Source organism: Schistocerca piceifrons, chromosome X (genome assembly GCF_021461385.2).
Source record: "Schistocerca piceifrons isolate TAMUIC-IGC-003096 chromosome X, iqSchPice1.1, whole genome shotgun sequence".
Lineage (NCBI taxonomy): Eukaryota > Metazoa > Arthropoda > Insecta > Orthoptera > Acrididae > Schistocerca > Schistocerca piceifrons.
In genome coordinates this window covers 787,700,485-787,724,027 of record NC_060149.1, presented here as the reverse complement: position 1 = coordinate 787,724,027, position 23,543 = coordinate 787,700,485, and the positions used below count along the sequence as shown (strand labels likewise).

Genomic DNA, 23,543 nt, shown 5'->3' with positions numbered 1-23,543 from the left:
GGCTCCAAATTTCAAGGTGATGAACAAGCATTGAGGTTGCCAAAGGAGTTCTCCAGTCGTATGACTGCCATCGTATTACATACCTTTTGAAACGATTGAGATAGCGCAAATGTCTTCAAAAGAAGATGCCTAATATTATGGATTATGAGTGATATGGGAAGATGTATAGATCATCTCATAAAGTTTTCAATTAATATGCCCAACAGCGATGGTATACACAAGTTTCCTCATCGTGCAGCAACATTTCCATAGTGATCATTGTTTATAAGGTCTGGTATCCTCTTCTTCCAACAAAATGCTAAACTCATCTTCAAGAGTTGAGTTTGTGGCAGTGGTATGTTAATACGAAGAAAGTGGAACAGTTAGAGGTTTAGTACACCCTGTGGTCATTGCTTTGGGAAACTGGCCATTAAGGAGACACATCTTTGATGATCAGTGTTCTAGGACAGCAGGATACAACATAAATTGTAACTCCACAGTGTGTATTCATTTTAATTCCATATTCATTTCCTTCTTAGTGAAAGGCTGTAGGTTAAACTACTTCTCAAACTGAAATATCATACCATAGACTATAATAGTAAAACATAATTCTCAAAAGCAAATACTGGCATCGCTGGATAACTTTAGGAAACCACATCACAGCCTTTCAGAACTAAGTTAGGAAATGTTAGGAAAAATAAAATATGCATACACATGTGTATGTAAGAAGCTGAAATTTTCAAGAGAATGGGAAAGTATAAAATATTGAATATTCAGGCAACATGGCTATTAGTTTTATGAAATAACTTTCAAAACATAAAATGTTTGAAAGTGTAGTTGTGGAAATGTATGCAAGACAAAGGAACATTTTGTATCGACCACATCATAAAACATCATTAATGATGCAAACCACAAGAAATGATGTGACACTTTTGCAAATATTATAACCTGGAAGTTTTAGGAATCAGAAGGCAATTAATTCTTTCTGCAGTAATTTGTGAAGTAAATGCTACACAATAAATAATTCTGAGAAAGTACATTCTTGAAATGTGAAAAGGACAATGTGTAGCATGTGAAACAGATTTCACAAATTCAGTTTGAGATGGCTTACTATCAATGGCAGAAAAATGTTTAAAACCAATAGAGAAACTGATTATTATTTGCAGTACTTTGGGCAGATATCAGGTAGAATTAGGAATAATGAAGACACTAAGCAAAGCTAGAAAGCAAGGTTCAGGAATTACAAAGACACTAACGAAAGAAGTCTAATATTAACATGCAGTTACAGAAAGGCTGTGTGAGAGCAATCAATATGTTTGCACTCTATACATATCTTTGAAGAAAGGAATAAATGTCTGTAATCTTGAGAGAAAGGTAATCTAGTACAGAGACAAATAAGAAGTAACGGGATTTATATACAGCAGGTAAATATAATGAAAGTGTAAAATAATGATGTGAAGTACTTATTCAGAAGCTATTACAAATTCAGACATCTAATTTACAGATTGTCTGTTGGAAAAGCATTGAGAAATGATTTCGGATAAGGACAAAGTGTAAAGAAACTTTACATTACTAAATTTTTTTACAGTGCCACTCTGCTGTAATTAATTTGTGTACAGCTGATCAGTTCAAAATTAAAGATTGTTTAACAAAGAATTTGAGTCAGATATAAACAAAGAAAGTTATAATTGGGAAAGGTGCTGTGAAAGACATGAAGAAGATGACTACCAACCAAAACTATGAAGAAGATGACTACCAACCAAAGGGGCGATTACATTACATTGTTTTCTATGTGTAGTTAATGGAACAGATTCAACAATTTCTATAATACACAGAGTGAAGTCGACAAGATAAGTGAATATTGAAGATACAAACACAAGGTCAACATGGAGGAAAGCAGTCTGCATAAGCACAAGGTCTACACAGAGAAAAACTGACTTCAGAGCGCAACATTATACAAAAATAAATAATGAGAAGAAGAGGCTGGAAGATCTGGAACATGATGCTCCATAATGATATTAAATATTAACTGAAGAAACTAACTGAAGACATTTTAGATCAAGCTCAAAAGTGTCGTTCTTAAGGAGTATGATCAAGAGGAATAGTACAGCGGGCATTGAGGCTCACAGAATCCTTGGAACTGTTCAACAAACACATCATGGGACTTAAAATTATAATATGAAACAAAGACTGAAATATGTGTTATAGGTGTAGAAGATATTAGTAAAAAATGAAGCACTTATCAAATATGTTTGAAAATATTATGTAAGTATTTCCTTTTTGTAATTTTCTGCGTATTCTATAAAGCACCAGTGGAGAATTCAGTTATTGTTTTCAAAGATTTTGATTGTTGTAAGCATTCATAGATGTAGAAGGTGATATATATATAATAAAAAATATGTGAGCTACCATGTAGTTTAGCTGCTACACGGAGGTAATATTAACACGGAGCCTAATTGATACTTTGATATGGAGCAAGTGTTCTGATTTCAGTAAGTGCATTCCAGTAGGACACTAAAAGCAAAGAAGAATAAAGATGACAAAAGAAAGAAGTCACAGAAAATATGATGTACTGCTTCAGTTTAGTTGAGTGTCCAACGACAGCACATAATTCAAAACATATTAAGCAGTATAAGCTCTTTCAATCTTCAGAGTATTAATAAAAAATGATTTGAAGAAAATATGTATTTTGTCTTAAGTTAATTATGTGCTTCCAAAATCTTTTGCAAACTAACATCAAAAAATGTATACATGATTGTTCCTTATTTATGTGATGATTACAAAAATTTATTTAATTTATTCCTGTGTACATCTACAAAATGATGTAGCCTTACAGTTAAAAAATTGATCCTTGAGAACTGTTTGCTAACAGATGCTTGGATAAATTGGAATGTCAGTGGCATTTATACAGTTTAAAAAGGAAAAGCTCTTCAGGAATCATTAACAGATGCCAAAGTTAGCAGATTTCCATGAACAAGAACTCCATAGAGAACAAAATATTATAGTTAATGCAAAAGACACCTATTCAAAACATATATCAAAAGATATATGTTTTTTTTCTAATTTGAGAATACACCAAAGATATGATGACATGGGATTATCAGTCCTGTTGTAATTTTAGTAGCTGCAACCTCATTGAAGTTCATAAGCAGCTCTTTTATTCACTCAACACTCACTCACTTAAAGGGCATTTGTCTTTAGGGTAAGGCTGTAAGGTATTTTACTAAAAGTGGTAGATTTTGAACAAGAAGAAATCGCAAACTGAGAAGATGGTTTTGTATTATATTATGTGCATCAATAAATAAGAAAAAGTGACATGGATGAAGGTATTAGTGCGTCTGCCAATAAATCCAGTTATAGTTTTCCCCTAAACAAACTGCTGAAGAGTGCATAAAACATAATCTTCTGACTTTTCATAACTTTCATATTGGTTCCAACATTAAAATTTTATAACTAATGTGTGTGTGTGTGTGTTTCCAGGAACAGCGATATGGCAGGAAGGTCCACTGTTAACAGCTGAACATCAGCCTCCTGCACAAGGTAGGATGATGCACAAGTAGTTCCTGCTTTTTAGTTTTTTGTAGTTTTCAGTATTTTTCCTAAATTTCCATAGCCATTTAGACTGTTTATATTTTGGTAATATTGTAGTGTGGAGGAGAGTCTCTAAAACATGTCTTTTCAGGAGCCAGCATCATTATAACATATATAAATAGTACCACAGCATGTTGCCATTCAGAGAAAAATGTGTGAAATTTGTGGAATGCTAGAGGAGATGAAGTGTGTGAATTGAGTGAGTTTGCACAACACTGAAACACTAAATTCACACTGTAGATGTTTTATGCTGTACTTTCTGCACAACATTTTGTTTCATTGAAATTTCAAAACAAATAAAATCATCTATAACCTGATGAGTACCCACTATGAAGTTATCATCTACCTACTTTTAAAGTAACAATCACATGTGTCACTATGAACCTTGATGGAGCTGACACTAGCAATTGGCTTTCAGATAGTGGGTTTCATCACTGTTTTCTGTTTTTTTTCTTCTTTTTTTTCATACAAATATTTTGTATCAGTTGTTCAAAAAGTTTATCAATTACTCAGTTATTACAGAAAATCCATTATTTGTAAGTAGATAAGTATTAATAAATACATTGTCTATCATTTCATGACAATATAAACAAACAGAGGAAATAAACTCATTGATTCATAAACCTACAATACATATTAGAGTGACTAGTGGACAAAAAAGTTATCAGAATGATACACAATGGAGTTCAACACTTATGGCACTGTCTTGTATATAAACATCGAAAATGTAAGCCTTACAGAGTTTCTAGAGAATAAAGACAGATCTCAATTATCTGTGAATACATGGAGCATGAACAGTCATATCTTGTTTGACGTCATTGTTAATATCTTTATTATACATAGTGAAAGACATTGTATGTTTCAGTCTTCTACTTTTCCATATTTTATCCAGTATAGAGGACTCAAATGCTAACTGTTCATCTTACATTGCACACTTTAGTCTGTAACCACTGTCATTGCTTTTGGAAGCACATATCCTTCCTCTATAAGTCTCTGAAGATACATTTGCAGTTAACTATCAATGTCTATCACAATTATTATTTTTTGTTTAAGTGCCTCTCTGTGCCTATCTCTGATTAATGGCTGGGCTTCACTACTGAATGGCTTTGTAAAATACAGGGTGGTTATAATCAAACTTTTGCTACTTGAGCCAGTATAGATGAAAAACTATTTATCATATGGGTACCCAACTTTATAGGAATAATGTTCAGACTGTGCACTGCTGGATTTGCATTGCTAGTAGGGGTAATGCCATCACTTTCCATTAGATGCCAGTACTGGTACTGTGATGTATGACTGAAATACAAGCGTCATGTGCAATACAGCTGCAGATAGTCTACTTGAGTCTGGAAAAGTTGAGCAGGACTTCATTCGCAAAGCTGTTTTATCAGCAACAGCAACAATGCTGCTGCAAGAATCAACACGTTAAAGGGATATGGAGAGGTCCTCTTCCTGTACCGGAGTTCAAGAACATGATTCGGAAGTTCGAATTAATTGATGGTTTGGATCTGATTGAGAGAGGCTAGCAGTGAATTGCACCATAAAGTGTTCCAGGAAGTTACTCTTGGCATAGCTGAAAATACTGGACACAATGTGTGATCTCTGAGCAGTACAAGTGTTGTGTCATGACATTCCATGGTCCACCATTCAAAAAATGCTACAAACAATTGTGACATGATATCTCTGGTGTGCTTCTAACTGTCATGGATGCAGATAGTCATCACATTGAGCAATGTTTGTAAGCTGGAAGGTAAACATGAATGCAATTAACAAATATTACATCTCATGTGGAAATTAAAATGTGTTTCTTTCAAAGGTTTATACATTGTTTCTCTTCCACATATTCTTACAAATGTTTCCACTGATCTGCATTGTGCTATGATCACTTGTTTTTCATTGGGACCCTCTAAATAGCAAAAGTTTAATTAAAACAACCATGTATATAAAAATGGTTCATATTGCTGCATCATCTTTGTTGCATTTTCTTCTTGTGGGTCACATCACATTTGTGCTACAGTAGCAGCATATATTAGTGCAGTTACAAGGCTTAAACTGTAATTGTTGTGGGGCACACTTTTCTTCAGATACTGTTCACTTGGGTTATTTAACATGTGATATTCAAAAATATAGTAAAATTTGTGGAAAATGATAGTATGGAGTGCATTGTAGAACATAGTTAAAATGCAACTCTCAACATTAAAATATGATCAGACAAATTAATGCTGAAAGACATGACAAATATTACTTTTTTTGGCATCTTTACCCTCAAGAATGAGACTGATCATGACTTATTATAATACACTAATTTTGTATGTGTCAGCTCATTTTCCAACAAGCGAAACTGTATCTACTTCATGATCCAACAGCATTCATTGCATTTAAACCTAATTTGCTTAAAATTATGACCAAATAATTATCTAAACTGTGATGAGTCTGTAGAAAATTATCTGAGGTAAAGTAACACAGGCACAATTAATCACCATCTGAACCGATAAAAATTAAATTCTCAGTTTTAAAGACAAACTTATTTTTAAAATAACATGATGCACAATAGTTACTAAGCATATGAGAGACTGGCTACAATTAAAGCGAAACAAATAAAATATATTTATACCGAAGACAATCCTGAACTACGACCCCAAAGAGAGTAGAGACATACATTGACCAAGTTGACCAAGGAAACAATGGACATGAAAGTTGTGGAGACGGAACAAGCAGATGCTTAATCACTATATGTAAGAAGATGACAAAGACAGCAGTTGAATCAAATGAGATGAATATCGAACGTAAGGTGAAATACAACAAATTTCTCAACTGAAATAACAAGTCAATAATTTATGTGTTATTAAGGTACCCTCAGCTTAAATGTTGTTGTTGTTGTGGTCTTCAGTCCTGAGACTGGTTTGATGCAGCTCTCCATGCTATTCTATCCTGTGCAAGCTTCTTCATCTCCCAGTACCTACTGCAACCTACATCCTTCTGAATCTGCTTAGTGTATTCATCTCTTGGTCTCCCCCTACGATTTTTACCCTCCACGCTGCCCTCCAATACTAAATTGGTGATCCCTTGATGCCTCAGAACATGTCCTACCAACCGATCCCTTCTTCTGGTCAAGTTGTGCCACAAACTCCTCTTCTCCCCAATCCTATTCAGTATCTCCTCATTAGTTATGTGATCTACCCATCTAATCTTCAGCATTCTTCTGTAGCACCACATTTCGAAAGCTTCTATTCTCTTCTTGTCCAAACTATTTACCGTCCATGTTTCACTTCCATACATGGCTACACTCCATACAAATACTTTCAGAAATGACTTCCTCACACTTAAATCTATACTCAATGTTAACAAATTTCTCTTCTTCAGAAACGCTTTCCTTGCCATTGCCAGTCTACATTTTATATCCTCTCTACTTCGACCATCATCAGTTATTTTGCTCCCCAAATAGCAAAACTCCTTTACTACTTTAAGTGTTTCATTTCCTAATCTAATACCCTCAACATCACCCGACTTAATTCGACTACATTCCATTATCCTCGTTTGCCTTTGTTGATGTTCATCTTATATCCTCCCTTCAAGACACCATCAATTCCGTTCAACTGCTCTTCTATCCTTAAATATGCAGAATTATTGTGGCCATTTGTGACAGAGTATAGTAAGTAGTTTGAGCCTTTGTAAATTAGCAGTAATTTCATGGTGGAGGAGGGTGCAAATGTGCACTGTCATTTATTGGTGATATTTCAAATGTTAACTTGTCCTCATACTGCAGTGGACACTGAATGTTTATTTTCATTTGTAGTTGATGCTTTGCACCTGAGTCATGAAGCATAATGTCTAGATCCTGTTGTAATCAGTAATTCAAACAGAGACCAATTATGATAGGAGCTCCTTCGATCACGTATACCATTGTTTATGACACTAGCTTTAATTTTAAACTAGGTCCTCTCACACATAGTACAATGATGTTCTATATTATTTCTGTTTATTTACCATCAGTTGGGTGATTTAATGTGTGTATGTAGATGCCAAACAATTTTTGGTTTGGAGGATATGCAAACATCTTCCAGAAACAAGGAAGTGTGCAAGCTGTGAATGTGAATATTCCAGTAACAAAGTATGGTAATTCTCTCGCTTGGTTTCATGGTCTTTGATTAGGAATTTTGTGAATCAGGGGATCTGGAATGCATTTTGAGATTGTCTGTTCCAGTGTGTGCAACTGTTAGTCAAACTTACAGAAGGGAAAACTATTTATTCTGTTATTTTTTGCCAATTTCAGAGTTATCATTTGCTAGTGTTGGTGTTATTTTTTGACAATTTTGTCATTATTTTTTGGGAGCTGATTTTTCAAGTATCCTTCCTTTCTCTGTCTTGTTTCATCGTTACACAGTGTAACATTAAAAATTATAATATGCCTATCAGTTATATTATAGTTCATTGACATCACTCACTACATTTATTTATATTATATTCATTGACATTATATGCCACAATTATTTTACATCAAAGAAAAAGAAAAAAATATGTTGAACCCAACAAATCTAATCAAGTAACTATGCAACAGAGTTTTTCAAAATATCAAATTTCCCTTCCAAGACATCACATCACTAATTGCCAACATTTTACATATTTGAACACAACAGATAATTTGCTTTCTGCACAACTGGAGGCATTTGATAATTCCACATTTCATGCAAAATTGCTTTTCCACTAAATTTTGAAGGGATTTGTATTCTGTTAGAATATATACACTACTGAGACCCGCTATTCCACAGTATACATGACACTCCGTTTGCCATGTCAGCATTAATAGAGGTCATCATTATCACCTTACATTTGAAAGAAGAACCTAAGCCTGCAGTCCATCATATTTCAATTTTTCCTTCACTTTTCCTTGAAGAGGTTGTCTCTAACATTTTTTTTTTTTTTAAACTTAGTGGTTTTATCACCAAGTATTCCTTTTCCCACAATAGTGAAGCCATCTTCAAACAAACACTGATCTGTAGCTTAGCTGAGGTCTATGTTAGACTGAAAGGTGATGATTAGTTTGTGATTGACTAAAAAAAAAAAAAAAAGGTTCAAATGGCTCTGAGCACTATGGGACTTAACTTCTGAGGTCATCAGTCCCCTAGAACTTAGAACTACTTAAACCTAACTAACCTAAGGACATCACACACATCCATGCCCGAGGCAGGATTTGAACCTGCGTCCATAGCAGTCGCGTGGTTCCAGACTGTAGCGCCTAGAACCACTCACCCACCCTGGCCGGCCACTAAACAGCAATCATGCTACTTATTTAGCACTATTTAACAATTTTAGTGCCATGCTTGTAATATAAAATTGGGAAGAATGCCACACCTGTAATTTTACGGGCCTATTATGGACATGGTACTCAAAGAGTTTAATTCTTTAGTCAGTCATAAATGATGATAGTGATTTTTGTGTGACTTCAAGTATCCTTTGCTGTGCTCAGTTGACAGAAGCAAACCGAGCAGATTCCATGTTGACTTACACATCTGTAAACTTAAGTGCCATTTTTCATGTTTTATTTTGTAATTATATTTGCATATGTTATATGAAAGTATACAGTTCAGTTCATGCACAGCATTAAATATCTCATCAAACTGAGCCTTTTTTAATATGAATTGTTTTTCGAAAGTGCCAGGAAACATCACATTAGTGAAATAAATTCAATAAATCGTTGTCGCAAAATGCCAATGTGAATTATTTCCAGAAGAATCAAAAGACTGGTAGAAGCCATGTTTATAGATAAATGTTGGAGTATGTGAAGCAGTAGTGATCCTACAACTTATCTTAGAAAATAGATTTAAAAAATGCAAACCTACAGCTAAAGCATTTGTAGATTCACAGAAAGCTTTTGACAATATTGGCTGGAATACCTCTCTGAAATTCTAAATGTTGGAGGAATAAAATATAGGGACCAAAAAGTTGTACAGGTACCAGACTGCGATCATAGAGTCATCGGGCATGAAAGAGAAGAAGTAACATTGAATGGAGTGACCCAAGGTTGTAGTGTGTTCTCCATGTTATTCAGTCTGTACAATGAGCAGCAAACAAAGGAAACCAATGAGAAATTTGGAAAGGGAATTAATGTACAGGCAGAAGAAATAGAAGCTTTAAGATCTGCAATTGACATGATAATTCTGTCAGAGATGACCGAGGACTTAGAAGATCTGTTGAATGGAATGGATAGTGTCTTGAGAAACAAAATAATATGAGATAAAAATCAGCAAAAAATAAAAGGGTAGTGGGGGGGGGGGGGGTAGCCAAATCAAATCACATGATGCTGAGGGAATTATGTTGGGCAAGGTTTACTATTTGGGTAATACAATAACTGAAGGTGGCAGAAGTAGAGAGGATATAAAGTGCAGACTTGCAATGGCAAGAAAAGCTTATCTGAAAATGAGAAAATTGTTAACATAGAATATAAATTTAAATGTTAGGAAGCCTTTCCTGAACATATTTGTCTGGAGTGTAGTTTTATATGGAAATGAGTCAGGTGATATAAAAACAGTGCAGACAAGAAGAGAATGGAAACTCTTGAAATGTGATGTGACAGAAGAATGCTGAAGATAGAATGAGTACATTGAATAACTAATGAAGAGTTTAATCTAACCCCTCCTTCCTAATTCCATCTTTTGTCCACATGAAAGTCTTTTATGAAGATTTGAGAAGAGTGAAGATTATAATAAATTTTCTAGTTTACATAGCTTTTCATGTAGATTTGGCTCCAGTTCTTGTCTAGGGGTCTGATTCTTGAAGCTGAAAACGTCACCTTTTAGGTCCTCATGGTTGGATTGATCTAAATTAATTTGAAGGTTGTTGTTGAAGAATTTTTGTTTTTACGTAATTATATTTCCTCACATTTTAGTATATCATACAGTAATTTCATTTTTCACTTTAAGAAAGCCGAAATTACATTGTTCTCATAAAACACAAAAATATGTCCAATCACATCAGAGGCATGCTTACGACTCTCACGCTCTGTGGAAGTAACTATATTCCAAAGGGTCTACAATTTTTCTTAACAAATGAATTTCTACTAGTTTCTGTTTCATTATTAATTTCGGTTTCTATTTCATGTTTGTAATTCCAAATGTTTCTAAAAAAATAATTTTAACTGTACGTTCAGAACTAGTACTTATTGATTATAACATCAGGACTAAAACATTTTATAAAGTAAATCATTTTCATCAAATTTAGCTTGAAATATAACATACTGTGTATAAAATTATATGAAAGTTTTCAGAAAAGAAACTGAAATAATACTGACATGTTCAAAATTCGAAAAATAATACTGGTATCGACAACTACTGTTGACGAAAAGTAATGCTAGAGGAGGATGTCCCATTATAAGAGGTAGTGAATAGAATTGGGGAAAAAAGAAATTTACGATACAGCTGAACTAAAACAGGAAACACACTTGAGGCTTCAAGGAATGCTTAATTTCATAATGGAGGGAAGTGTGGAGGAAAAAACCATAGTGGGAGACCAAGGCTTCAGTACAGTAAGCAGTTTCAAATGGATATAGCATGCAGAACTATAGTTCAGTTTCAATTTATTTGTGGCCCTCTGACATTTCACCTTAAAAACGGTATTCACAGATATCTTATGAAAGCTTGTTAGTGGTGTCATGCTAAACTATAACAAAGGTTCCAAAATGAAGAAGTTCTACTACTGTGCAGTTATTCTGCAAGCATTCTAATAACTCATGACAAGTATTACTAGGTAGCCAAGAGTATTCACAAATAAATTTGATGAATAAGGACTTGCAGACTACTGGTACGAGATAAGTAGTTGCAACTGAACATGTCCATCAAAAACCTCACTAGTAAAGCTGGAGAGGAGAATTAAAATTAGTCATAGAATTTAACCTAGTCTGGACATTATAATGTGTAACATGGGAAAGGCAAAGTTTTAGTCCTTCAATAGTGTTCTGGCACAAAGTTTTAATCTGTAAACGCATTCATTTCAATATAAAGTCAGCCGTAAAATAAAAAATAAACTATGTACACTGTACAGCATTCTCATGAAATGTCACTTTGGAGGACTTAACAATCTAAAGCTTGCAAGGCACTATAATGTTCAGGACAGAAGACAGTTGCTTTAGTATCACTGCTATCAGCTGCTCGTTCCACTCACAGATATAGTATTGTGAGAATTATGCCATACACATATCATAATAATGTAATATGATCTTCTTCATCACAGAACCATCAATATGCAAGCAAATAAAGAACTGTCCTCTTCATCAAATAATTAGCATATTTGTTAGAACTCCTTCATTTTCACATTGTTCAGATTTCCCATAGTACTCACCAAAGATAAAGCACACATACTAAAATTCTCAATATTAATTTTGTATCTTCCATTACTCTGAACTAATAGCAAGTGATGGTGCACCTATTCACTGTAATGTGGCACACGTTGACTTTGCCTTTGTAGCTGAAGGGTCAGCATATCAGACCACTATTGTAGGACTCAGGTTCAACGCCACATACCGCCAGGAATTTTTCTTTGAGAGATCTGGAATGAGGCACATTCTGACTTGTGAGGCCAAATTATGCTGACCCTATCCACTCCATACCATATCTAAATGAAGCCATATGGCAGAGGATGACATGCCAGAAGATCAGCATACATGTTCTCTGGTCTGATCACTTACAAATACAGGTTGTGCAACAATTTACTAAGCCAAATCCTTCACAGAAATATTGGAAATTCACAACATTCAAATGATAGACAGAGCTGTTTGACTCATTTTCTCCAAAGCTGATACATTCTGATTATTCAAGTTCATATCTCTATACATAATGTCTATATCAAGTTGTAACTGTTTAATTACATAATTTACTGGGGCAGATATCCCAAAAATATATTTAGAAGGCTCAGTTTTGAATACACACATATTTTGTTTCATATCACACCACAGACATAAAATGTGAAGTGTTATAATGGATCCATACCTTCAATAGTATTTCGTCTTCATCATCAGTTTCTTATTAACATCATGTATAACACAGACAGTCAATATGGATTGCAACAGTTATTCATTTATTAATTCTGATAATATGTCATCAAGGAGATTCTGGTATGAAGATGCTCACTTAGACTGAATCCAGGTACCAGAATTAATAATTAAATTGTTGTGATCTACATCTACATCTACATCCGTACTCCGCAAGCCACCTGACGGTGTGTGGCGGAGCGTACCCTGAGTACCTCTACTGGTTCTCCCTTCTATTCCAGTCTCGTATTGTTCGTGGAAAGAAGGATTGTCGGTATACTTCTGTGTGGGCTCTAATCTCTCTGATTTTATCCTCATGGTCTCTTCGCGAGATATACGTAGGAGGGAGCAATATACTGCTTGACTCTTCGGTGAAGGTATGTTCTCGAAACTTTAACAAATGCCCGTACAGAGCTACTGAGCGTCTCTCCTGCAGAGTCTTCCACTGGAGTTTACCTATCATCTCTGTAACGCTTTCGCAATTACTAAATCATCCTGTAACGAAGCGCGCTGCTCTCCGTTGGATCTTCTCTATCTCTTCTATCAACCGTATCTTGTACGGATCCCACACTGCTGAGCAGTATTCAAGCAGTGGGCGAACAAGCATACTGTACCCTACTTCCTTTGTTTTCGGATTGCATTTCCTTAGGATTCTTCCAATGAATCTCTGGCATCTGCTTTACCGAGGATCAACTTTATACGATCATTCCATTTTAAATCACTCCTAATGCGTACTCCTAGATAATTTATGGAATTAACTGCTTCCAGTTGCTGACCTGCTATATTGTAGCTAAATGATAAGGGATCTTTCTTTCTTTGTATTCGCAGCACATTACACTTGTCTACATTGGGATTCAATTGCCATTCCCTGCACCATGCGTCAATTCGCTGCAGATCCTCCTGCATTTCAGTACAATTTTCCATTGTTACAACCTCTCAATACACCACAGCATTATCTGCAAAAAGCCTCAGTGAACTTCTGATGTCATCCACCAGGTCATTTATGTATATTGTGAATAGCAACGGTCCTATGACACTCCCCTGCGGCACACCTGAAATCACTCTTACTTCGGAAGACTTCTCTCCATTGAGAATGACATGCTGCGTTCTGTTATCTAGGAACTCCTCAATCCAATCACACAATTGGTCTGATAGTCCATATGCTCTTACTTTGTTCATTAAACGACTGTGGGGAACTGTATCGAACGCCTTGTGGAAGTCAAGAAACACGGCATCTACCTCTGAACCCGTGTCTATGGCCCTCTGAGTCTCGTGGACGAATAGTACGAGCTGAGACTCGTGGACGAATAGCACGAGCTGGGTTTCACATGACCGTCTTTTTCGAAACCCATGCTGATTCCTACAGAGTAGATTTCTAGTCTCCAGAAAAGTCATTATACTCGAACATAATATGTGTTCCAAAATTCTACAACTGATCGACATTAGAGATATAGGTCTATAGTTTTGCACATCTGTTCGACGTCCCTTCTTGAAAACGGGGATGACCTGTGCCCTTTTCCAATCCTTTGGAACGCTACGCTCTTCTAGAGACCTACGATACACCGCTGGAAGAAGGGGGGCAAGTTTCTTCGCGTACTCTGTGTGAAATCGAACTGGTATCCCATCAGGTCCAGCGGCCTTTCCTCTTTTGAGCAATTTTAATTGTTTCTCTATCCCTCTGTCATCTATTTCGATATCTACCATTTTGTCATCTGTGCAACAATCTAGAGAAGGAACTGCAGTGCAGTCTTCCTCTGTGAAACAGCTTTGGAAAAAGACATTTAGTATTTCGGCCTTTAGTCTGTCATCCTCTGTTTTAGTACCATTTTGGTCACAGAGTGTCTGGACATTTTGTTTTGATCCACCTACCGCTTTGACGTAAGACCAACATTTCTTAGGATTTTCTGCCAAGTCAGTACATAGAACTTTACTTTCGAATTCATTGAACGCCTCTCGCATAGCCCTCCTCACACTACATTTCGCTTTGCGTAATTTTTGTTTGTCTGCAAGGCTTTGGCTATGTTTATGTTTGCTGTGAAGTTCCCTTTGCTTCCGCAGCAGCTTTCTAACTTGGTTGTTGTACCACAGTGGCTCTTTTCCACCTCTTATGATCTTGCTTGGCACATACTCATCTAACGCATATTGTACGATGGTTTTGAACTTTGTCCACTGATCCTCAACACCATCTGTACTTGAGACAAAACTTTTGTGTTGAGCCGTCAGGTACTCTGAAATCTGCTTTTTGTCACTTTTGCTAAACAGAAAAATCTTCCTACCTTTTTTAATATTTCTATTTACGGCTGAAATCATTGATGCCGTAACCGATTTATGATCGCTGATTCCCTGTTCTGCGTTAACTGTTTCAAATAGTTTGGGTCTGTTTGTCACCAGAAGGTCTAATATGCTATCGCCACGAGTCGGTTCTCTGTGATCTGCACTGACTGTTTCTGTTATACTGTTAAGCACAATCACATTTGTTCTGCTATGACATAAAAAATTATCTCCTGTATTCCTATGCTATGTGATAAAAACATCTTACATTTTCTGCTGTGCCAGCTTTCATGAGTTAGTCATTATATGTTATTTTAGTTAATCAGAGTCACAGTGTTCAAAATTACATCCACATTTTTTCCCATTCTGTGGAGTTGTCACTTCATAGATTTCTACCATTAGACCCTGAATTCATGACAAAATCAGGGACCAACAAGTTTAAGAAGAATATGAGCTCTGTATCATTTCTCCAGGCAACTATCTTTCTTAGCTGAAATTTGTCACACACTGCTTGTGTAGCAATGCTAAGAGTAAAGTTCAGCCATCAGTTTCCTCATTAAGCTACAGTATTATAAATCTCAGGCAGCTTTCTTTCAGAAACTGTATGTGATATTGTTTCAACCATTCCTATTTTCCTTGGCAATAGAATATGTGATTAACAGTTTTCCTATAGAACTATTCTGAGGCACATTGGCTAACACTTGCTTTTCTATGGATGATTAAAGGTTCAGCATAACATACTGTTTTTTCTCTACAAGAAAATGTATCTGTTAAAATACAGGGTGGTTGTAATTACACTTTTGCTGCTTTAGACAGCCCACATCAAAAATAAGTGATCACAGCACAACAAAAATTTGTGTTAACATTTGTAAAGATATTCAGAAGATCAATACTGAACAAACCACTGAAATACACAAATTTTAATTTCCAAATGAGAAAGTCACATTTGTTAATTGTGTACAATGTTTGCATTACAGGTTAAATAAATTGTTCAATGTGATGACTCTCTACATCCACAACAGCCTGTAACTGCACCAGAGATACCATTTCACAATTGTTTGCAGCACTTTTTGAATGCTGGACTATAGAATGTTCAGCTGTTGTTACACAGCTTGTGCACTGCTCAAAAATTACACACTGCATCCAGCATTCTCAGCCATGCCAACAGTAACTTTTTCAACAATTTGTGGCACATTTGGCCATTGGGCTCTCCCAGGATTAATTCTCAAATCACCAGTCAATTCAAACTTCCAAATCAGGTTTTTCAACCCCAGTGCAGAAAGACGACTTGTCCATATTAGTCCAGCAGTGCCATTGCTTTTGTTTTAATAAAGTGGCTTTATGGGTAAAGCCCTAGTCACCTTGTTCTGACCCACATTGACTGCAACTGTAATGCACGCTGATGCTTGTGTTTCAACCCTATGTCACTGTACTAGCACCGTTGCCTAATGGCAAGTGATGACACTAACACTATTAACAACACAAATCCCGCAGTGCACAGTCTGAACATTATTCCTATAATGTTGGGTACCCATACATTAAACAGTTTTTCATCAAAAGTGGCTCAAGTAGTGATAGTTTAATTATAACCAACCTGTATATCTGACTATAGTAGAGTCATTAAAAGATGGTATGTGACGGCTGACAGTGTTATTGCCATCTTCCAGCTACAAAGCACAAACAGCTCTGGCAAAAACAATAGACATCTATAGAGTTGTAACAACACTGAGGTGGTACCCGAACTAAACTATTGGTTGAACAAGACATGTGAAGTAGCCTTGCCATGTATTGTGCAACTGGCAGGGATCTTCCCTGCTGACTCTACTATCGATATAATGTTCTAACCGATTATTTAATCAACTGTTGTTATGTAATCATATGAAAAAAATGTTGATTATTGTTGAGAAATCATGCTTATGCATATAAAAAAGAGTTTGCAACTTTTAAAACCAAGGACTATTTCTTGAGAAATTAGAGAAAAAAAGGAAGGGCAAAGGGCAGGTCATTTTGAATATACTGTGAACTTCCATTACTTCATGACTGGGACTACTTTCTCATAGTAAAGGTTGCATTATGGCACATAGTGAAGTCTCATAATTCAAATCTCATGCCAATCCATGAGCCCATGGAGCTAGACAGTACTGCTCATGGCTTGCTAGGTGGACTGTGTCATCTAGTGCCTTTCTATCAAAGCTGTTGAACACCGTTTGTTGTCATTGGTTATTTTTTTGCTGAAACATGTTCTCATACCATTCACTTGAATCTCAAAAACTTTGTCTACCAACACCTTTTGCCATACAGCTCCAACCAAAAGTGGTAATTATGATAAGTTCCTAATACACGGTCCAGTCATATCAACATGATCACCACTTATGCCCAATGTCAGCTTGCAATAACCACTCAAAGATGGGAGGGGACAGTGCGAGTAGTGCAGTACAGGGCTATTACAAATGATTGAAGCGATTTCATAAATTCACTGTAGTTCCATTCATTGACATATGGTCACGACACACTACAGATACCTAGAAAAACTCACAAAGTTTTGCTTGACTGAAGCCGCACTTCAGGTTTCTGCCGCCAGAGCACTCGAGAGCGCAGTGAGACAAAATGGCGACAGGAGCCGAGAAAGCGTATTTCGTGCTTGAAATGCACTCACATCAGTCAGTCATAACAGTGCAACGACACTTCAGGATGAATTTCAACAAAGAACCGCCAACTGCTAACTTCATTCGGCGATGGTATGCGCAGTTTAAAGCTTCTGGATGCCTCTGTAAGGGGAAATCAACGGGTCGGCCTGCAGTGAGCGAAGAAATGGTTGAACGCGTGCGGGCAAGTTTCATGCGTAGCCCGCGGAAGTCGACAAATAAAGCAAGCAAGGAGCTAAACGTACCACAGCCGACGATATGGAAAATCTTACGGAAAAGGCTAAAGCAGAAGCCTTACCGTTTACAATTGCTACAAGCCCTGACACCCGATGACAAAGTCAAACACTTTGAATTTTCGGCGCGGTTGCAACAGCTCATGGAAGAGGATGCGTTCAGTGCGAAACTTGTTTTCAGTGATGAAGCAACATTTTTTCTTAATGGTGAAGTGAACAGACACAATGTGCGAATCTGGGCAGTAGAGAATCCTCACGCACTCGTGCAGCAAATTCGCAATTCACCAAAAGTTAACGTGTTTTGTGCAATCTCACAGTTTTAAAGTTTACGGCCCCTTTTTCTTCTGCGAAAAAAACATTACAGGACACGTGTATCTGGGCATGCTGGAAAATTGGCTCATGCCACAACTGGAGACCGACAGCGCCGACTTCATCTTTCAAGAGGATGGTGCTCCACCGCACTTCCATCATGATGTTCGGCATTTCTTAAACAGGAGATTGGAAAACCGATGGATTGGTCGTGGTGGAGATCATGATCAGCAATTCATGTCATGGCCTCCACACTCTCCCGACTTAATCCCGTGTGATTTCTTTCTGTGGGGTTACGTGAAAGATTCAGTGTTTAAACCTCCTCTACCAAGAAACGTGCCAGAACTGCGAGCTCGCATCAACGACACTTTCGAACTCATTGATGGGGACATGCTGCACCGAGTGTGGGAGGAACTTGATTATCGGCTTGATGTCTGCCGAATCACTAAAGGGGCACATATCGAACATTTGTGAATGCCTAAAAAAACTTTTTGAGTTTTTGTATGTGTGTGCAAAGCATTGTGAAAATATCTCAAATAGTAAAGTTATTGTAGAGCTGTGAAATCGCTTCAATCATTTGTAATAACCCTGTATATATAAAGCATGTCACTGGGAAGCAGAAAACAGTGCAGTCGTCGTTGTAATGAGGAAACGGAACAATTTATTTGATGTCCAAAAGGGCACAATCATTGGGTTTCGGGCCAAGGGTGGAAGCATTTCCAAAATGACTGAGTTTTAAAATGTTCACCTGCCACCGTGGTTATAGTATACTGTGCATGGCAAATTGGCACTACCCAAAACCGGCACTGAGGCAAGTGTGGTGCACCGCGTGCCATAGATGACAGGGATGAGCAACAGCTGTGGAAATGTGTATGGGTGAACAGACGTGCAACTGTTGAGCAACTGACCACCCAGATGAACTGAGGGGCTCCCAACATTGTCACCTCAGCAACTTTTCAGCGTAAGTTGCTGCATATAGGCACCTGCAGCAGGTGCCTTGTTCATTGACCCATCATGATTGCTGTTCATTGGTGACAAACGCTAGAATTAACATGCCAGTACAGCAACAGAATATCCACTTAGTGGCAAAAGGTGACCTTTTCATATGAATCACATTTTTTGCTCCATCGGACAGGTGGCTATCAGAGTGTACGGTGTGAAACAGCTGAAAGCAAACACCCTGCAACCAGGACAGATTGTTATGTTCAGGAAACATTTTTATGGCATTTCCTGTGTGGTCTCATCATTCTGGAATGCACAACATATCAAGATAACTATGCATCTATTGTTGGGCACCATGTCCATCCCCTACGTGCAGTTTGTTTTTCCTTGGCACAATGGCATCTGCCAGCAAAACAATGCAGCATCTCACACAGCTCACAGTATACTTGCATGGTTCAAAGAGTGTCAGGATGAGTTTACCGTACTCCCCTGGCCACCAAATTCTCCAGATTTAAACCCAATCAAGAAACTGTGGGACCATCCGAATTTGGATGTTCGTGCCACGGATCCTCTGCTAAGAAACCTAGTGCAGCTGGCCATGGCGTTAGGGTCACCATGGCTCCACATCCCTGTCACTACCTTCCAGAACCTCATATGATTGCTTAAATGTCGTTGTGTGTGCTATGAGAAGTATAATCCTTTATTTGTGGAATCAATCTCTTAATAAACAAAATAGAACATTGTGGAATAAAAGACAATGAACTAGAAGTTCTGAGATCATATTTAACTAACAGAAAACAAGTCCTGATCATAAATCCAGGAAAAAATCTGATATTCTAAATGTAAGGTATGGAATTCTACAGAGATCTGTGTGGGGACCTTTTCTGTTTGTGATATATGTAAATGACTTGCCTAGTCTTGTGCCATGTAAAACAGTGATGTATGCAGATGAAACCACTTTCAAACTGGTCTTGGCACAAATGAATGACCTCTTGATGAAAGAGTCAACTTGTGGTTCAAGGATAATAGATTAAAGCTAAATCATAACAAAATGGAGCATATACCTTTCTCCCTCAAGAATCTTGATACTGAACTGTACAATCTCAAGAAAAAGTCAGTGAAATTGTTAAGCATCCATGTAGGCAATAAGTTAGGCTGGAATACCCAGACAGAAAAGGTTCACAATAAATCATCTGAAGTGGTGTGTCTGATGAGAAAATTAAAAAGCTGTGTCAATTTAGACGTCCTCCTAATGGCCTATTTCGCATTTTTTCATACACTATGTTTCATGCAACAACAATGTTGTCTTCAGATATATAAAAGGAATTGAATAAAGATGTAGAATGTTAATGACATCTGTTTCATTTAAAAAACTTTAAGAGTTTTCACATAAAAAGATTCAGAGACAGTAATTTTCAGGATACCCTCATAGAATGGATCTAATGGCAACAAGGAGACCTGGCCTCTTTGACGATGTCCACATTGAAACTTGTATCAGTCACCATGAGACTGTTGCAGTCACCATGAGATTGTTGGTAGTAACAATGAATATGAAAGTAAAAGAGCAGTTAAAATAAGTAGAAAGATGTATGTGTTCAACAAACTAGATACAGTGGTAGTAATGCCATATCTCAATAACGAATTTGAAACATTTAGCTTAGGAGCATGTAGAGGAGCTGTGGCTGAAGTTTAGGAAAATAGTTGACCAAGCACTGACTACACAAGTAGCTACCACAAACGTTCATGATATCTATACAGAAGGAAATGCCTGAAGCCTTTAATGGCATCTTATTCAAAGACCTCTCACAAACCAAAGGAAATTATGGTAGTGTGTAGAGGCTGTTAGTGACACCAAAGTCGGTATCTATACACTCGAGGATTACACAGAAACTGAAACTGGGGGTAGCAAAGAATAAGCAGAATTTCTGAATTCCATTTTCAAATGTTTCTTTAATAAAGGAGATACAGAAATACTGTATCAGTTTATTGGGATATTGGGGTAAGTGTCATTGAAAAATAGTTGAAGTTGCAAACTTAGTGTCCATTCACTCACATAGGAGGCAGGAACTGAAATTGAGGGAAACAAAGTAAAAGCAGAAATGCTTAACTCTATTTCCAAATGTTCTGTTACAAAGGAAAATCCAGGAATAGTGCATCAATATAATTTGCATACCACTGAAAAATGAGTGAAATAGTTATTTGTAGCAATGATGTTGAGAAATACCTAAAATTGTTAAAACTGAACAAGGCTTCAGGACCCCATTCAATCCCCATCCAGTTCTACAAACAATTTGCAGCTGAGTTAGCCCCTCTTTAATCATAATTCCCCAACAAAAGAACTGTGTCCAATAGTTAGAAGAAAGCACAGGCTACACCCTTCTACAAGAAGGGTAGCTAAAGTGATCTGCAAAACTACCACCCAATATCTTTGACATCCATCTGTTGTAAAATCTTAGAACATATTCTGAGCTCAAACGTAATGAGTTACCTGGAATAACTCTTCCATGCCAACAAGCAGTGATTCAAGAAAACTTTGGTCATGTAGAACCCAACTTGAACTTATCTCACGTGACACCCTGAAAACCATGGGTCAAGGTAGTCTTGTAGATGCAGTATTTCTTGACTTCTGAAAAGCATTTGACTCAGTACCACAGCTACACTTATAGCTGGCAGTATGATCACATGGGATATCAAGAAAAATTTGACTTGCTTGAGGATATCACGGTAGGGAGGAAGCAGTAGCACTTTCAGCCTTGTCCCAAGGAAATGTGTTGCGACGATTGCTGTTCATATTGTTTATTAATTACCTGATTGAAAATAATACAGTAATCTGAGAACTTTGCAAACGAGTCAGTTATCTATAATGAAGTACTGTCAGATTAAAAGTTGGACAAATATTCAGACAGGAGGGCAGTAAGAATGAATTCTGTTTTAATGAACTGTCATCAAATTTCCGATGCAAGAGCAAAGTTTTTGGCTCTCAGGTGTTCAGCTCAGGTTGATTTTTCATCAAAATGGAGAAATTGGAGAAGCTCCTGAAATCTGTTCCTTGGCATAAAGTCCTTGAGAAAAACAGGCTCCCAAGAGTGTGACCAGAGAACATCCGCAGACGTACTTTTTATACAAATGACACCCCGGGCATACAAAATGGCTATCAGTTTCTTCAGTACCTCAAGGGACACAGTCCAGTCATTTTTTAGTACTTTTTGAGCATTTGATTCTGCGTATTTCTTCATCAGACATAACACTGCTTCATCAAAAATAAGACGGAAGGCACTGGTGACAGAATCACCTACTCATTGGCAAGTGCAAGCAGTGGAGCCTCCTCTCTCCTTCAGAACGTTCAAAGCTGACCACCTTCCAGATGATGAAAAGTTAGCACTCTCCCATACAGTTCCATCCCTGTAAATGATCTCTCTAGAACTTCCAACTGTGCCTGCTGTGATGAAAGAGGTGATGACTGATGTAGATCGTCATATGAATCCTCTTCCACTAATAGCTCCTCGTTCACAGTGCCTTCATCATCACTTGTCTCTGGTGCATATAATCGTCTTTATCGGTGAAGGCAGTTTCTGTTTCAACTTCTAAATTCCCCAAGAGATGTAACACTTCTTATCAGTAAGTCCACCTTGATGATACATGTTTGAAAGCGTGTTTTGCGGACAAAGACTATTGCATGAGTGACACAATATAAACCGTGGTAAATTGGAATTTACATGTAGCAAGTTGGCAACTGTGCTGCAAGACTGCTGACTGTCACTGTTTCAGTGTTGGATAATTTGCATATATTCAGAAGATAAATTACAATGGGGTAAAATTAACCCCTTCTGCCATTCTAGATAGGCCTATACAGAATGAAATGTTGAAGAAAATATAAATATTTTGTAAATCCTGACACATAATCGTAAAAAGGAGAAAATTAGAAAAAGTCATATGATTTTATTAACAAAGTAAATAAATTATATATGACAAGGAAGGAAAAAAATATGACAGGGGTCATTTTGACCACTTCCACTGTTCTATTGTAAACTGAAATAATTGATATGCAGGAAGTGTATGATGAGTTTTGTCTTGTTGGGTACACGCCTGCCATTATTTTGGAGAGTACAGAAGATGCCTCAAACAAGTGGTTGTCAGTGTTTACTTATTGTAAAGGACAATACAAATTAATACACACGTCAAAAAAAGTTTTGCATCACCCCGATTCCCAGAACTCCTGAAGATAGACTTTGACTGTGAATATTATATCACAGACACAGTACCGTTGACTGTTCAGATTTGTCACTAAACCCCCCCAAATATGTAAACAACCATGCATGAGCAGTGCCTATTAGATGGAGGGGGTCTGACAGCCAATCAGTTCCAGTCATTCCACCAGGAAGGAGATGCACGGCTCGTGTTGTCTGTAGCTCAACGATACCTAGATGGTCAATACCGTGGTTCGTCGCATCTGCACTGCTACTTTGTGCCAGGAAGGCCTCTCAACGAAGGAAGTGTCAAGGCATTTCGGAGTGAACCAAAGCGATGTTGTTCAGACTTGGAGGAGATACA

General features: G+C 37.1%; 1 protein-coding gene across 2 annotated transcripts in view; it reads left to right on the top strand.

The window, feature by feature from the left end:
- LOC124722875 (ankyrin-3-like) overlaps positions 1 to 23,543 on the top strand; it is an 898,463-nt gene that overhangs the window by 588,684 nt on the left and 286,236 nt on the right. For both annotated transcript variants that reach the window (XM_047248010.1, XM_047248011.1), the window contains exon 34: positions 3,460 to 3,519. In XM_047248010.1, the coding sequence (XP_047103966.1) occupies positions 3,460 to 3,519 (60 nt within the window). The remainder of the gene's footprint in view (positions 1 to 3,459; positions 3,520 to 23,543) is intronic.